The 18555-nt window shown below is 32.4% G+C and overlaps 4 protein-coding genes across 4 annotated transcripts; 1 reads left to right on the top strand and 3 right to left on the bottom strand.

Annotated features, from left to right (window-relative positions):
* The first annotated feature begins 3603 nt into the window (after positions 1 to 3603).
* On the top strand, positions 3604 to 4368 carry LOC130797144 (ethylene-responsive transcription factor 5-like). Its single transcript, XM_057659625.1, has one exon. It carries the CDS (start codon positions 3604 to 3606, stop codon positions 4366 to 4368), a length of 765 nt encoding a protein of 254 aa, XP_057515608.1.
* Positions 4369 to 5647: 1279 nt separating this feature from the next.
* LOC130797085 (Holliday junction resolvase MOC1, chloroplastic) lies at positions 5648 to 8755 on the bottom strand. Its single transcript, XM_057659574.1, has 6 exons — positions 8202 to 8755; positions 7740 to 7845; positions 6841 to 6893; positions 6463 to 6594; positions 6276 to 6348; positions 5648 to 5989 (listed from the first exon to the last, which is right to left on the bottom strand). Exons 1-6 carry the CDS (start codon positions 8700 to 8702, stop codon positions 5883 to 5885), a joined length of 972 nt encoding a protein of 323 aa, XP_057515557.1. The 5' UTR covers positions 8703 to 8755; the 3' UTR covers positions 5648 to 5882.
* A 2697-nt stretch (positions 8756 to 11452) lies between these two features.
* Positions 11453 to 14554, bottom strand: LOC130797083 (probable LRR receptor-like serine/threonine-protein kinase RKF3). Its single transcript, XM_057659572.1, has one exon. It carries the CDS (start codon positions 13654 to 13656, stop codon positions 11779 to 11781), a length of 1878 nt encoding a protein of 625 aa, XP_057515555.1. The 5' UTR covers positions 13657 to 14554; the 3' UTR covers positions 11453 to 11778.
* Positions 14555 to 14744: 190 nt separating this feature from the next.
* Positions 14745 to 18317, bottom strand: LOC130797084 (uncharacterized). Its single transcript, XM_057659573.1, has 8 exons — positions 18101 to 18317; positions 17944 to 18011; positions 17016 to 17135; positions 16721 to 16794; positions 16571 to 16625; positions 16395 to 16496; positions 15838 to 15949; positions 14745 to 15654 (listed from the first exon to the last, which is right to left on the bottom strand). The coding sequence occupies exons 1-8, from the start codon at positions 18157 to 18159 to the stop codon at positions 15540 to 15542; spliced, it is 705 nt and encodes a 234-aa protein (XP_057515556.1). The 5' UTR covers positions 18160 to 18317; the 3' UTR covers positions 14745 to 15539.
* Positions 18318 to 18555: the final 238 nt, after the last annotated feature.

The following is an 18555-nucleotide window of genomic DNA, read 5'->3' as shown; positions in this document are numbered from 1 at the left end:
ATTACCTATTTTATATTAGGTAATATTCTTATAATTATAAATTAGATATCACACTTTCAAACTCTAATGGAGAGATGTCAGTGAGGCATAAATATATACGGAAATTGTGCTTGTTGGGCTGTCACAAGTCGTGCTAAGTCAAGGTCAAACGTGCTTAAACGGGTTATCAACATGTTATGTTATGTCGTGTCGTGCCGTGGACTAACCTTATGCTAAAGCTTGTGAAATAACATGACCACACGGTTTATACCAGATGTAACATGTTGTAATGCAAGCTACAAGTTAAATTTATTTTTTAAAATTTTCTGATAAACTAGCAATAATAAGACAAGCTTGGTGAGTTGGTGTCTGTGTATAAATCCCTTGTCAAAACAACAAACTTTGTTTTGGCATGCCTCTAACCTGTTAGAGTATATAATATATCCTGAAGTATTAACCATCAGCTTAAGTATTTGGTTGAGTTGGTTCTTTAACTTGATATTAGAAGCCAACGTGATAAGAGGTCACGGGTTCGAATCTCAACCACCCCTCATTTAAAGTGGAATATTCATCGCTTATTCGCATCCACACTTCTAGCCCAATGGGCTATCATGTGAGGGGGCGTGTTAGAGTATATAACATATTTCTGGGCCTCAACCATCAATTTAAGTGTAACACCCGAACTTCCTCCCGTCCTTTGCGGTTTTGATTCCGTATAAAGGGTTACATTAAGCTTTTGGGCGTGTTAGAATATATAACAGTTATGTTGGGTCGGGCCACAAGCAAACGGTGTCCATGCCGGTCCAACCCATGGCAATATCTAGTGGCTCGCTTTACCATTTACCCTACAAAAGGGTTAAAAGTCCATGAGGAGTTTCTAAATCAAAATTTTTATTTTTTTTACAATTAATCATAAGATAAAAAATATCTATGGACGCCAATTTAGAATTCAACTCGACCAACTCAAGCCAAATTAAGCAAGCTCAGCATATACAATTAAGGAACTACCCTAAAAGATGCCTTAGCTTGTTATGATTAAATAAGTCTACTCATTTAGAAGCAATATAAGCAATTTTGTCCTCAACTGAGTCATTCAAACAATTCATCCTGAAGAATTTCATTTTAATTTTAATTAATTGTAATCTTAGTAGTTAGTCCGTTCATCTTTTCATTTTGCATTATTTTTTATTTTAATCTGTCTCACTGATTTTAAACAATTTACATGTTTACAATGGTCACGCTCACTTTCTTTTAATTTTATCAACAAATTTATTGTCTTTTATATATTCTTAATCACTTAATTTTATTTTTTGTCTTATTTTTCAACCCAATTACGTTTTCCTAATAAAGGAAGTATTTGTAACATGATTAACTAACGCATCTAAGATTAAAGAAATAATATTATCATCAAATACTAATTATGTATTAGAATATAAGTATTGTACACAGCTGTAACCCTCATCATATCACCTGAATGGGATTATAAAATAATTAATTACTTCGTAATGATATTTTGATATATAATTATTATAGTTGACTTGGTTCTTAACTATGCATCATGTTTCAACGGTTTTCAAAGTCATCATACTTAGCTTGAAACCTAAATAGACTAATGAACTATTTGGTTGTTAACTAATACTTCTACCTAAATTGTGCTAATAGTCGCAATAATTTATAGCGTAAATTTTTATGATATTTATTACGCATATAATCTAATAGTAATGAAATTTTGATTATGATTAAAAATATTTTTCATTTACCATTTTTATTATCATTCAATATCATATTTTCAAATGGTAAAAAAAAAGATAATCAAAAGCAAAGTAAACATGACGATTAAATTTATGATCTCAAGAGATATTTCCAGTTAAATTATTCTAAATTATTTTTTTATCATTCTTATCTTACCGACTACAAAACAAGCAGTAATAATTTAATAATACTCCAAATTAATCATGAAATATGTTAGATGCCTAGATCTATGTGTTTGTTCTATGTGTTTTCCTTTTGGGAAGGTTTGCACGTTGATTGATAGACAACTACAACTAGATAAGGAAAATTTTCTCAAAACCATATATTTTAATATTTCCTCCATTCAAAAATACTCTCAACATAACGATTTTTGACACTATTCATCGTTCAAGCTTATTTTATATATTACGTCTAATGTGTAAGAAAAAATATAGTCAAGTGGATCTTGTTTGAAACGTCTAATCGCATAGTTTCATAATATTAATTTTTTATAATTTTAAAATGTGTATAGCTCAATATATAAATGATTAAAATAACATATTAAATTGCATAAAAAGTCAAATATAGCAAGTATAGTGGAACGGAGAAAGTATATCGTAAATGCCATTCATAAACTTAATTATCTACTAAAAATAACTTACACAAAAATGATTACTCTATTATTAAATCAAGTCTTGTAGTACCTTGTGGAACAACACCCTAAACAGTCCAAACATGCTAGATCTAAGTGTATGTTTTACGTTTTTTCTTGTTGGGTTTGGTCACTTTGGAATATTGCAATTTTCTAGACAAATACAACTATATACTGTATCCTGCGACGAGAAAATAATAACATATATTTTTATGTCTCATTGATTTAGCATTAAATAAAAACTGAGTTATTTATTTAAGAAAATGTGGATATTTAGTAATAATAAATGAAAAGAAAAATTGTATTATGAGGATAAAATGAATAAAAGTCAAAATATATAGATAAAATTAAAAGAAAATGTAATTTTTTTCAAAAATAAAAATGACATAAAATGAAAAGAACATCACAAAATAAAATTAAAATGATGCTAAGAGGAACGGATAAATTAATTACTTTTACTAGAGAATTGAGTCTTGTCTTAACTATAACAAATACTGCAATTCTTCTCTTGGCCTATGTTTTAATTAAAAAAAATATACTCTTAATTCTAGATTACATCAAGCTTGGTTGTAATATTGCACTTATCATGTGGCATATGCTACATGCATGCTATCATTTAGCTTCAAAGATAAAGTCATATAAATGTGGTATTACATGTCAATGAATAAATAAATTTTTTTACATCCAAAAATTAATTACATAATATTATTTTATTGAAAACCCGAGTGATTAGTGTCATATTATCTTGTGTATTTTTTTCGACTTCCTCAAACAATACGATTTGGCTAATTTATTTTTGTTATCACTATTCCCTCAATACATAATTTACACTAATGGATTATAATTTACAACACTAATGAGTAAAATGGGCTAGTTAACTTATATGTTGGCTTAGTACACTACAATTAAAATTTTTTAATTAAGTAGGGAAAATTCCACAAATATCTTACTTGGACTTGGCTTTACATGTAACACATTGAATAAATTAAAATAAGTATTCCGTTATTGAACAAAATAAATAAGACAAAATCAAATAATTAATTAATAACACCTACGTGCATTATTCTTCAAATACTATTTGACCACACAGGCACACACACATACCATATAATTATTTCTCATCTCTATATATACATCTCACTTATAAACTTAAGGCTTTCAAACCCTCTTTCTCTCACACTTTTTACTAATCATAATCATAATCGTAATCATACTCATAACACGATTAACTTACATACAGAATGGAGTCGTTAACTCAAAACACACTTACGGTGTTAAAATCCATTGAAGAACATCTTTTGAACGATGAGGATAGTGACCATCATCATCATCATCACAATCTACTTACCTCGATATCTTCTTCATCAACATCATTTACGAGCCAATCCTACCCTCAAAATGATAATTGTAATATCGAAAAAGGTTCCACTTTCAATCTTTCTTTCGATAATTCAAACAAAGATGATCCTTTCTTAGACTATATATACTCATCACTTGCAGCACTAGAAGGTATTGACTATGATGAAACTTTTCGTATTTATTATAGTAAGCCAAGGGTGGCTAATATAAAAGATGTTAGGAGTCATGCTAAGAGTAATACTCCTCATGCAAACTATATAGGTGTGAGGAGAAGACCGTGGGGTAGATTCGCAGCTGAAATTAGAGATCCTAATCGTAAAGGGTATAGACTTTGGCTTGGTACATATAACACGGCTATTGATGCTGCTCGAGCTTATGATCGTGCTGCTTTTGAGTTTCGAGGGAGTAAAGCTAGGCTTAACTTCCCTCTTGAAGTTGGGCACTGGTCATCTATATCTTTGTCATCGTTATCATCATCATCTTCAAATTCCAATTCAAACTCAAATCCGACACCTAAAATAGGTGAAGAGCAATATTCTAGCTCTAAGAGACAAAGGAATGATAATCATGTTGACATTGAACATGATGATGATGATTGTTTAATTATTGATGACCAACCAATCATCAAAATGCCTAGAATCTTCTAACATATTTAATTACTTGTATTTCAAGTAATTTTTTAAGATTCTTTTTATGATGCATATCCATCATAGTATGGACAATTGTTACACTTTTTGCTCCAATGCAGGATATTGGAGTTTTGGTAATTGTTTTAGGATGTTTAATGGACTACATTTTTTAAATGTATATTTGCTCTCTTAATAATATTAGTTTCTCTTGTTTTAATAGTTACACTTAGTTTTTTTTCCTCTTAAATAAATGGAGGATAAAACTATGAGAGTTAGGCCTTGTTCTTTTTGGATCTAAAAAATGATATTTAATAAAAATAAGTTTAATTTAATAAAAATTACGTTTATTTTGATTCGATTGAATTTGTTTTTTGTTATTGTGAATGTAATTTGGTAGCTCAAACACTATCCCCATTAGGGTATCATGTCTTTGTAATGAGATTAATTAGTTGGCTAGATGCTAGGCACCTCTAAGTTGCCGATTTTAGCTAGAAATAAAACAAAATGTATTTGATATCAAAATAAGGAAAATAATGGGAACGTGTACAAAAGTTAAAGAGACGGAAAGTGGCATATTCATACAGACAATTGAGGGAGTAATGAAGACAAGGCTTTAGTTGATGTACATTTGTTTGATACTTCCTTTGTTTTGTTTTGTTTTTTCCATTTATTTTTACCATTTTTTTAACCATTTTTCGAGTCTCGATATCATGCATCATAAAAAATTATAGAGCTTAAATAGTATAAATTATACGTCAAAAAAAAATCTAACAGAATTTAATATTTAATTTTTATATATTTCTCAAAAACATTATTTATATATATTTAACATCGTAAAATGAAATATTATAAATCAAAGAAAAAGAGATGATTGAGTGACACTAATGTTAAAGCTCAAATTAGGAGAGTAAAACAATTTTAATAATGCAACATTGTTAAAGTTTGAGGGTTGTGGGCCTTGTGGCACAAACTTCAAAAGAACCTTGAGAGAGCCATATAAAAGACCTAATTCTCATCCTTTAAAGAATTTTAAGGAACTTTAACAAAAATAATTTGTCTGTCTAAAAATTATTATAAAATGTATCACGTTGTTTTTATAATGGTGAAACTTTAATAGAAAAAGCTTTTTGCTCATAAGTTTTTATTATCATCTAATACCAATTTTTTAAATGATTATTTATTAAAATAAATTTTTTAAAGAGAATAAAATAATTGACACAAAAAATATGACCAGTAAACTTATAAATAGATTTTCCTGTCGAAATTAAACGAAATTTTCATTACTGACAACCAAACGGACCGTTAATAGTATACGATATAAGAGTCTTGTCACGAAGGATGGTAATTAGTTGCATGCTCACAAATTCACAGCCAAAATGCTCAACTAAATGAATGTATTACAAAAGTTAAGAGCAATCTTGCTCATGAATGAATATACAGACTAACAAAGTCTTTCATCTTCGATGTCACGCAGAGCGTTCTATGTGATGATCCATCGGTTCCTTTCATCAAACATCGATCTGAATTATAATTCATAACTCGTCCAGAACTTCCCAAGTTTCATCAGACATGCAGCATTCCTTTTCCTTCGTTTTAAGACCTTTACCATAAGCTGCAATGAGCAGTGCCTCAGCTCGACCTGCAGACATCAAACTATACTTTTAATTCTCCTCATACCATATGGATTTGGGAAAGGGTGAACCTGATCAAGTGTGGTATGCAAGTCAATAGTCATTACCCGTGGGTTTGTGGGCCCAAGCCCACGGGTTCCCCAATGGTGTGTCTACATGAATGGGTCCATGGGGTGATCATGTGACGAATTGTCACGGCCTAACATCCCCACCGGAGAAACTAAGAAAGAATGCAACCAATTCTTCAAGGCACAAGTAAATTGCCACAAATAATTGGTTAAGCAGTATGCATACCGTGATCCTTCTTTCTTTTTAGCATAGAACTCAAATCGGGGAAAAGACGTGCTGCTAGCTCCCTACTGTCATCCTGCAAAGTTTATATGCTTAATAGAATGCATTGGATCGTAAAAAAATGATCGTCGTGTAGTGAGAATTTGCAAGTTTGCAGAGTCGTTTCGTTATTAAAAGCATTCAGAAAAACCTTAGTTGAGGTGCTTCGAGCGAGGTCAAACTCCTTTTTCCACAAGCTTGATGGCACTGGAACAACAGAGAACCCGGAAGCAACCAAGACCCCGATCCATAATCCATACCCGAATCCTCCCGACCACCAACCCTAAATCTTACAACAACCACAGCCCACCGGGATTAGATTCGAGCTATTAAAACACAATGAAGAAACTGATTAGAATCAATGATTCCTTTATTCTATTTATTACGAATACACTGTCACCAAACGTTATCACAAACACTATAAACACGTATTAGTTACCGAAATTTGGCAGCATATAGCGTAGTACACAAGTACGTAAATGGGTATAACAAACAAAAGGCAGAAACAAAGAACTAAATGAACAATCACCAGCTTTCCATCCCGCGGAAAAGGTGTAGATTGCTCTAAATAAGCAGTGGTACCTGCAAGAAAAGAGATAGAATTCAGAATATTCCGGCACAAGAAGATTTTCGAAACCCAAGATGCCAAAGAGAGGATAGGGTGCCTACGGAAAGGAAAGAAGTACAAGCAAATTCTAGGAAACGGAGAAACACACACATGTAAATACAAAGGAATATAAAAGAGATACTTTGAACTTTGAAGAGTATGAACCAAATTCATAAACCTTATCCGGCCCATTGAACACGCCTAATCACAACCATCAACAAATGTACAAGCATGTAGTTGCAGCTATAGAACTATATTACAAATTCAAAGTCACTAACAGCTTGTTTGGTTAGTAGTACTAAATGGTGGTAATGAGAATGATTTATAGTGTAAAACTTCATCAAATGTTTCCTGTCATTCCCATGATGATGAAATTTTAATCATAAAAAAGTTCTTTTATTTACAATACAAATTTAAAATGAAATTTATGAAGAAAATAAGATGATTGAAGTTGGACAAGCATAGCCATCAAGGTAGCCAAGAGATTTTTCAATCAAAATTACACTAGTTTACATTCTCATTACCACCGTTTAATACCACCTATCAAACGGGAGAGAAATTGATCCTGTGATTTTGTGAAGTCAAACCACACAAGTAGCAATGTAGCTTTAGAAGGACTTCTATCTTATATTGCCACACTATGCATACCGCTAATATAAATCTAGAAAGACTTGGTTGAGTATTAAAGGGATAGTGGTTTGATTTTGAGAAAGAAATACCACCCACCTCAATTGTATATCATTTAATCCAAAAGAGATGATGGCATATGTTAGTCTGATAGTATGTTCCAAGTCATCAGAGGTTCAAGAATGATCTCATACCTACAGGAGCATCAAAACTCTGCAGCAATTGAACAATGGACCTCGCATCCAATCGTTTCCGACATGTTTTCCCAACAGATACTTTCACATATGGAGAATCAAACACCTGGAAAGGTAGAATAGATCAATAACAAAACTAGTAAAAAAAATCTAATGTAGAGCATCCACAAACCAAGCAGAATAACCAAATGGAACAATTCCACCCAAATTTTGGCACTCAAGGAAGTGTATATTGCAATTAATTAGTGTACAGAATACATATAAAGCATATAAAGCATCAAAATCAAACTTTTACAATAAACAAAAGTTCCCCAGATGATAATTCAATCAAACCCACCAAAATTAAACCAATTTGCAATATAAAAAAAAAAAAAAAAAAAAAAAAAAAAAAAAAAAACTGAAAAAATCAAACCAAAAACACCCAATTGAAAAAAAAATCAATTTATGCTAAAAGTTACTTACTTGAGCAGAAATAATACCATTACAATCAAATTTCAACAGAGATAAAGCACCAGAAACATCTGGGTCAACACCAATAACCCATTCCAATCCACCATTTACTTCAACTCCTTCATTTCTGTTGCTGTTTATTCCATTAATTGAGAGTGAAGACAACCAATTTTCTTTAAGTATTTGGGAATTAATTTTTGAAATAGTACTAGTTTTAGTACTGGGTTTTCCATTGGGAGCTTGAATTACTTCAATGGTGTTTTCTACATGGTGTGAAGTAGTGCAAAAGAAGCGGAATTTAAGAGATTTTGAGAAGAGGGAAGTTGGTTTAAGGTAAAATTTTGAAGAGGAAGAAAGTGGGTTCATGAAATTTGGTGGTAGAATTAGCCGTTGGAGTTTATGAGGTTGAGAAAGTGTACTGTCCATGGAGATTTGAGAGGGAAGAGTGGAAAAAGAGAAATGGGGTGTTCGACATTCATAAGGTTTTAGGTTTGGTCGCAAGACTCGACTCATGATTAAACACAAAATCAAGCGGATCTTGAGTTTGATTCTCACTGAATCTAAATGATATCAACTTATTTAAATAAATTACAGCTACTGTTTTTATATGCTTTTATAGGACAATTAATTACTTCTATAAATTTAATTTTCTAATTTGTGATTAATTAAAGATTAAGTGCTGGTGGAAGTCTGTCTTTGTTATTTTGCCAAGCTGTGCAGTAAGATCGTTTGAGAACATGGTTGTTTCTGTAAAATGCAACAAGGGGTTAGTAGAGACCGGAATGTTTTTTCGGGGACCCACTCCGACGCCCAAGTCAGTATCAGTTTAAGACAAGTTGCCTAATAGGTCCTTACAGGAGCACTATGGTTACAAGGTGGATTACTACTTAGGACTTATTTTGACGTGAGATCTAATGTGATTAATATCTGGCGAAATTTACTTATGACAATAGTAATTACTCTCTTAGACTTTATGATTTGAGAAATTATAATAAATTTTCTGAAAATCAATATGGGTCCTTGAAAATCAGATGTAATAATTCGTTCGCAATAAATTACTTAAAGCTTTTTGTCTCTTTCTCAATAGTAGTTATTAGTTCCCCATTAATTACCTCATTTATGTGCTCCTAATAATTGGTTCGCAATAAATTACTTAAAGCTTTTTGTCTCTTTCTCAATAGTAGTTATTAGTTCCCCATTAATTACCTTATTTATGTGCTTCTTGATGAGTATTTATAACCTATGATTGTGCATATAAAACATTCTTCTGTTATTTCATCAATCTTCAAAATTCCCTTGCATGCTATTGTAGTTGTCTTGGGCGTGTCAAATTCCTCTTTGCTTTGGTGATTTTTTCTTTATTTTTCATGGCATTATTTGCTTCTTCTATTATCATATGTTACTAGCCTATAATGTTTTTCTATGGTTGACAAGTGTCTTCCAACCGCACGTGACCTTCCCATGCACTAATATTACAACATACGTTCAATGCCTTTTCAATTCTCCCAGATGAATGTTGTCAGATTACTAACTAATCTCAATAATTCCTCCTAGATTAACACTAATTTAATCTTCCCAGACAGTTTTGTACTAGAATTACTTGTGATAAATATTTTACCTACTCTTGTGAGAGACCGCCTCTTAAAGGAATGATTTCAAAACAAGAAACCCGTGTTCTTATTTTCTCTTTAATTTGTATTAATTAGGCTATTTAGCCCATATATTAAATACACCTCTTGGAGAGACCGTCTCTCATAATAATTTGTGAACAAATTAAAATAAATTGTACTAGTCTAAATAAATGAGGTACTCTTATGAAAGACTGTCTATCGATGATTAATGAGACGATTTCAAAATAAAAGAATTTATATACTAATAATTCGTGTATGACGCATCTCACCATCTCATATAACAATTTTTGAAATAAAATTTAGCTAAATTGATCAATAACTCTATAGAACATTCCTCTAAAGCCATATATTGATGGTACACTAATTAACTTGATTAATTATGTAATCAAATTCCATTCTGCATTAGTTACTTTGGTAACTTTATAGAAGTACGTACAAAAATATACTAATTTATGTCAACTAATTTATAGAAGTATGCTTTTATAATTATTTATGTTAATTAATTTAGTTGGTAAAATTATAAGGATATGACATCTATATTTTTGTTACAAAGCAATATTTTCACCAAAAAATCTCGTATAAAAGAGACAATAAAACAAAAATAAAAAAGTAAATTTAAACATTATCTAAACCAATTATTTTTAAATAATTTATATCTTTAGATGGTATATGATGACCGGTTTTATATTTTTATATAAAATTTCTACATAAAATACATAATATGAATTATATATGATTGATGATGTGTATTACATGTTCCTTTCTTTTAAAAATACAATTATCTATATATTTTTATGCATCTAAAAAATTCTCATTTAACATAGAAATAAAAATTTATTTATAAGTAATTTAATTTCTAATTGGTGATTGTATAATGTGCTCTTTTGATATATAAAGAGAGCCACAAAATTAAACTAATATAGATGAGATTTGATCTTAAAATAGGGATATAATACACTTTGACGAGGCATAATTGTAGGTCTTAGCAAATAAAAAAACTAGACATCCTATTTGACATTTATGGTAATCTAAGGAAATACTCTTAGATTTGCTATCATAGTCAATACAAAACTCCAAATGACGGTATACAACTACAATTACATACATTGGAACATGACCCAAATGATTGATCCAACTCAAACCATAAGTTAATTACATCTTTTTAATATAATATTATTGTATTATTTAAGCCCAACTTAATATTATTCCAAGAAATAATATTTTATTTTATTTTTTAATCTTATGTTCGATTTAAATTTTTATTAGAATTTCGTCTATCATTTTGATGGGGTGAAAGATGTAGAATTTTTTGGTTTAAGATTATAATGAACTGAAGCAAAATGTCCAATTATACTATGTGCACGTCTTATTTGTAAGAAGCTGCACATGACATTTGCTACCAAAGGTCAATCGGGAAACAACATCTTTGTCAGTTTTATCTTTAATAATGATAAGAATGCGTACATCCGAACATATTAAATTTCAGTCTAAGTGAAACTTAGAAACCATTTAATGGCATTAAAATAATAGAACAAAATCTATTCACATGTCATCCTTTTACAAAAGTTGTAGACAAGGCACACAAGAAGTAACTTCAATTGATTGCTATGACATGAGCTAAAGAACAATTGCTTAAATCATCAAATTGTGTTATATGGTATATAAAGGCATATAGGCGAACTCAAGCTAATGATTAACCAAATGAATTACAAGTACTCCTAATAAAAAAGTATATTAGTCTTCATATATACAATATCTTCCTATTTTTTTCTTTTCCAGGAAAATTATGTGTTCATCAAAGAAAAAAGACACATTAAGTGTCAAATTTTCGAAGAAAATTATACTAGAAAAATAATGGACTTTGATCAACTCAATTTTGACATGATCATCTGTTTTTTTTTTCTTCTTTACTGTGGCAATGAAGACCAAATTTTCACAATAAATAAACCTGAAAACCCTTAGTAAATCGAAAAATGACCAAAACCATTATTACTAAAAGACCTCTCTATATCCTCAAGCTCAGCAGTGAAAGAAATTGGTCGTTCAGGGATACAAGGAACTGGTAAATCTGTCTCTAAAATCTTTACAACTTGATCCATCGTAGGCCTAGCATACAACTGAGGATGCGAACATAAAACCGCTGTCAATACATATTTCTCAATTATTTGATCAGATCCTAACTCTGGCATTTCTTCCTCTATGACATCTAATATATGCCCTTTTCGTACTAATGACCACGCCCAATCAGTCACTAATAATGGTTGTCCTTGTTCGTCATTCCCCGATAAGATGGCCTTTTTACCACTCAATAGTTCTAGCAACACAACACCAAAGCTGAAAACATCGCTTCTCTCAGTTAACTGCCCATAAAGGGCATATTCAGGAGCAACATAACCCAATGTCCCAGCTACCCTTGTACTCAAATGTGTGAACCCTTCAGGGTTAAACTTAGCTAACCCAAAATCCGCTACTATGGCCTCGAAATTTTCATCCAAAAGTATATTGCTAGCTTTAATGTCGCGATGAATAACAGCAGGTTGAGCTCCGTAATGTAAATAAGCCAATCCTCTAGCCATTCCTAATGCGATTTTTTGTCTTATCGGCCAACTTAGCTTCTTTTCCGACGCAAATTCCCCAAAGAGATGATCATGTAAACTCCCATTTGGCATCAAATCACACACAATCAACCTTTGATGACCTTCTAAATTAGTAGTAGCAACACAATATCCTCTCAATTCCACAAGATTTACATGCCTAATACTAGCAACAACCTCAACTTCATGTGTAAAACCAGCATCTCCTGCAGCTGAACAATTCTTAAACCTCTTAACAGCAATATCAGCACCATTAGGCAACACACCCTTATACACATTCCCATACCCCCCTTTACCAATCAAATTATCTCTATGAAACTTATTAGTTGCTTGTTTAATCTCATCTAAACTATATTTTATCAAATGGGTACTTCCATTTATTGATTGAAGATTAGACCCAGACCCAGACCCAACCCGGCCCATCCTCCTCTTTCTCCTAGCTTTTCTCTCTTTTTCCTTCTTCAACCTCAAATAATAGAAAAACCCACCAATAAAACAACACAACCCAACAAAACTCACAACTGAAATAAGAGAAATCAACAATCTTTTCTTCAAACTATTACCATTTTCATCAGAGGACAGATCAAGTGACAGTAAACACTTAGCAGTTCCAGGATCAGACGGTCCATACTGATTAATCACGCCAGAAACATAAATAAATGGCATATTCGTACAATCAGAAATATTACCATTATTAGCACCTGTCAAATAAGAAATCCTCATTGTAGCAATACTTGTAAGACAAGTAGCACAAAAACTGTCATACAGAGACTGATTACAGTTCGAAACGACATCGTTTAAGTCAGGTTGAACAAGCTTTTCGAACTCAGATTTCGTCGAGATGTTCATACACCCTTCAGAAATCCATTGAGTTCGAAACCCACAAGAAGATCGAATCTTGAAACCCGGGATAAACGAGTCAACAGCCGAGTCATACGAGTTCCAGCATGACTCAGCCAAGTTAAGAGGTGGGTAAAATGACCCAGTTAAGTTAAGATACTCAGAAAGAATTATCCTTAAAACCCCAAGAATACTTGCACAATTTGAATCAAGATCATTTGAGGGATTCACATTTGATAATTGTAGCAGAGGTTTTACATCTTTGAAGTTCAGAGGACATGATGATGATGAAGATGAAGAGGAAGATTTTAGAATTCTGTAAGAATTTTGGCGCGAAGTAACTGAAAAAAGCAGGAGAAAAAAGATTAGAGAGAAAAGAGGGAAGAACAGATGATGAGACATGGTTTGTGTATGAGAAAGTTCATTATTTTTGGTGGGGGATTTTGAACATTAATGATGGATAATAGTGAGATTAGTTAGTTTGGTGGGGTTAGATTTTGAGGGCATAAAAGTGAATTATAATGTTCTTTAGTCTGTACTAATTATTGGGCATGTGTAAATTAAGGAGTAGTAATAGTAATTAAGCATGTAGCAGGCAGCCATTGCATGAATGGAGACAAAAAATGGTGGCTGAATATGATTCTAGGAAAGTACGGTAGAATATAAATATTTTCCATTCTTTTTCTAAAGAATCCCATCCTTATCAGGAGTTTTGACTGGTCTTTTTTGTGACACTACCTAAACTTAGACTTTCTCGAAAAGTGTTGTTCTTTTAGCTATAAAAATACGAAAACTATTATATGAGACGGTATTACTGAGCAACTTGTCTTATACTTCTAATTTCTCATACTTCCTAATACATGTTATGAGAATATGAGCTCTTTTTTTCTCACCGAAAAACGATCTCATAAGAGTATCTCGTTTAACAAGATACTAGTTTGTCCTTTTAAAATTTCTACTGGTAGAGATATTTTCCCTCACAACATGTCATTATCAGTAGCAATCTCAAAGGAACAAAACCCGTAAATATGTATTATTGTGCAAATGAGTTTTTTAAAGATAAAGGTAGAAATAAATTTAATATATCATGTCTCTTTGATTTTGCTATGCAATACACAAAAAATTCCCATTTTGATTCCACTGTGTAGAAAAATCAAATAGATAGAGGGGTATTTTACAAAAAGAGGTTTTGAATTGTATGGTATTAAAAAGAAATGAAAATATATAGATAAGATTAAAAGAAAGTATTAAGATATATTTTCAAATAACAAGATAAATGGAAAGTTCTAAAATAGAAAATGAGAAAATTTGAGAACGGAGGAATTTACAAGGAGCAGAGAGTAGAATTATAACTTGAAAGATTTGATTAAACAAAGTTGAGGGGTGGTTTGTGGAGTTATGGAGTAAGCTCCGGTTGGTGGAGGTATAGGTGGTCAAAGAGGCTTGTGGGGTGGGTGACTAGGAGGGAATATGTATAGTTAAGGATGGAAATCCACAATTGAGCTTGCTCAAAGTACAGCTGCCTAAATAGAACAAGCCCAATTGAGTTCAAGATTTGTTTAAAACATGATCCAAACGGGTCAACGTTTCATCCGGGCCTGATTTCTTCTCATTTGGGATTAAGGCTCTAACATTGCTGTTATTATATAGAAAAATATATAAAAAAAACGACTAAGATGGCCTGCGTTTGGGCAAAGATTGTCAGGCGAGCAAGATTCAGCTTGTTAGTAGACTAAAGGCACGTTTGAGATCATCAACTTGTTCTAATCTGTTGTGTGCTGCACTCGGTTCTTGAAATAGACTGCAAAATCAATGTACCGTATGCTTTCACACAGTCATTACATCGTCAAACAGATCTATTCCATATTATTTCAAGGTGACAATGAGGTATTAGCAAGATAAATCAGCAATACGAGACACAAAATCGACTTCACAGAAGATTAATGAACTCACTCGTCTCATAAAATGCAATAGATGATAATAATTTAAATCATGTATAATTTCGCGGGAGGTTCAAGCAAAAAGTAGTATGCAGCTAATTCACCGAGTTTAAGTTACTTTGTATGCCCGACAGAAAATTGTCCACCTACCGAATGGTGACCTGAATTACATGTACCATTAAGGAATTACCTCAAACTGCACCTTTCTGTTCATTATCTGAGATCTGTATGTGTATCGGGAACAGATGCTACAGAACCACAATTGATAAGTAAAATTCTTTTGACACTTTTGATCTTTTGTGTCTTTTCTGAGGCTCCAAGACCGAAGTACAGTTGCATGATCTACTAAAGACTAATCTCGTAAATAACTCCTAGATTTCCAACCACAGAACGTGTTCCAGGAACTTCTTTTGTCAATAAGCCATGTCCCAAAGCCTCATTGATAACCATTTCATCCATCCTGTGTAAAGGTGAAAAGCATGTTTATATACTAAACAAAGGACCACTGTCACATGATTCACTGATCTCCTTGCGCGAGATATCAGTTGAGATTTGCATCGTGTAATTAAATCTTTATAAAAACACAAGTAAAACAAAATAGTATAGGCGTCTATAAGATATTCAGGGTAATTTATACACTCACATTTTTGCACGAGAGACATAAGCAAGAATAAATTTGCATTTTCCTTCCCCTCTAATTTGAAGAAGCTTCTTTACTGTATTGAAAAGTAAGGGAATGCTTGATTGTTGAAAGCTTATGAATTGTCAAGGTGATCAACCGTATGCCCAATAATAGAAATCAAGCGTGAACGTCGACATAATTCTCAAATCAAGTGCAAGGCTTGACAGAGTCTATGTCGAGCCTAGGGGCGGAGCAAAAATTGACAAATTCTTTAAATATGATATTTTTCTAACAGTTTTGTATCTTTAAACATTTAACATAAAGTACTATGTAATTTAATATTGAGGCCCCTAATTTTTAGGGGCCCAATGCGGTCGAACATGTTAAATATGTTCGAAAACTCCCCTGGTCGAGCCATAGGCTGATTAAAACATAGCACATCAGAAGATATTAGTTGTCTTGCTCCAAGGTTTTTTTGGCCTCACGGCCGAGTCGAAGAAACATACGAGATTATTCATAACCATCGTATGTTTTCAGTTCAAAAAATACGCAACAATAAACGAGGAAGAAAAGGATATAAATATCAGCTCCAAGAACCAGATCAAATCCTTCGGGATATCTTTGCATGATTGCATTTATTTGCTCAGAATTCCCCCATTCAAGTTTCTCGGCCACCAAATCTAAGAGAAAGAAACTATCACATATCAGCTCAATAATAAAGCACCAAATGCTGCTTCAGGTTCCTTTCACATACCAGAGCAAGGCAAATCCTCAAACGATGAATGTAGATCTATATTTTTCTTCAGAATCTGCATAATACGAAGAGACAAAAACCGTTATTCCACCAAGATCAAACCCAAAGCTTCAATACGATTATCTAAAATTATCAATTCCATGACCTTGCCTTTAGAACTTCATCATTGTGATCCGTCATCACAACTTTATTGCAAAATCTACCACAAAGTACTCCGGTGACACCTGTGATTAAGAAGTCGAATATTGGTTCTCAATATGCACGAGAAAATGCAAAACATGCAACAAGTAAAATGTTTCTCACTATCCAAAACCTATCTCCGCGCATGAAGATAGCACATCCGCATAGCCATACCGGCACCTTGATCCCATATCACACCAATAGCACAAAAAACTCCATTTTCAATTACAAATTTCAAAGTTTTACATCAAAGAGATGAACATACCAACACCAGAGCCTAACTCAATGACAGAAAGTCCTCGAAGCATCTCAGCGTTTTTGGAGAGATATTCATTCAAAATCACTGCCCCAGGCCATACCAACTGCCCAGTGAGATCAAAATCAGCTGCCCCAAAAATACCAACATCACTATATCAGCATACTTCTCTATTATAAGCTTAAGAATTTGTAATATACTTTATCTTCATCAATCTCTAATCGTTATATAACATTGTGCATAATGACAACTCATTGCAGCATAAAAGAGCAATTAACGAACATCAAAACATTAAACAGCTATTGTGGGAAATTACTTCCCTTGCCACTAATTATAGTGTAAAATGCAATAACGGAACGCTAATGCGGTAACAAGAGTGATGCGGTTATCATAGCGCTTAAATATCGAAACCATAAAATATCCCTTGACACAGCCCAAAACGCAAGTTTTTTACGCCTTCACAGCACTAGAAAATATCAGTTCATTTATTTTAAAAACCTTTCACAAAGCGGCCGATGTGATGCGATGCCACCTTTGTTTTTACAATATGCTTGCCGATAGACTAGGAATTGGATTATAATGTTTTGTTTGCCATGAGAATTTATAATTGCCAGGGGAATTTGTAATGAGCAAGAGGACATTGTTACTATTACTAAATTCATACACCATAGGAATTTCAATTTCTTTGGAATTTGTTTAAACTCTTTTTAACCAAACGCAAGTTTATTAGTCTATTCCCTGAGAATTGTAATCCAATGAAAATAACTTTCAACCAAACCCCTTCAATCTTCATCCCTCATCAAGCTCCAATCTATTACATCACAAAAGTGGCATCCACCAACATAAAAATGGTAAAGACAGAAGCTTTAATACATTCAGTTGCATATTCCTGAAAACCCATTTCATCAAACCAACTAATGAAACTAAATTTACTTACTTGAAGCAGAATGAAGGCAAAATAACTCAAGAACTTGAGACCCAAATGTAAAAGTGGTTAATTGGTAACTGCAAAAAATGAATTGAGTATGAATGATTATTTTATTCAGCAATTTAGATTGATCTATAAATAGTAATTAAGATAGAGAAGGACTTACTTATCATTGAGGAAAAATGACTCCAAGCAAACAATTTCATCTTCTTGATCTTTATCCATTATTGGGTCTTTGAATTTCACTCCTTGAAAGTTGAAACCCTATGCTTGCGGAAGTTATGACTAAAGGCTAAAGAGCAGTTCCCTTGATTGAAGTTTACGGCCGTGCCCGATGCGATGAATGATAGAATCATGTATGTGCATCCTAATTTCTACCATAATTTAATTTAGGTCAAAATCGCATAAAAATAGGTTTAATTATAAAATTTTGTTTGTAAAAGTTTTAACGTTTTAGAATATTATAGAAAAAATAAATAAAGAAAATTCTAATTAGTTTGTCACTAGTTCCACTCATCTGGCTCGAAAGAGGAATAATATATATTTATGAATTAGTTATTGGCGATTAGCAGATGAGTTGAGTTATACGTCAGATTATGTATGTACACCATCACCCGATCT

The sequence above is a fragment of the Amaranthus tricolor genome, chromosome 12, assembly GCF_026212465.1.
Source record: "Amaranthus tricolor cultivar Red isolate AtriRed21 chromosome 12, ASM2621246v1, whole genome shotgun sequence".
Lineage (NCBI taxonomy): Eukaryota > Viridiplantae > Streptophyta > Magnoliopsida > Caryophyllales > Amaranthaceae > Amaranthus > Amaranthus tricolor.
The sequence above is the reverse complement of the archived record's forward strand: the minus strand, read 5'-3'. Positions and strand labels throughout refer to the sequence as shown.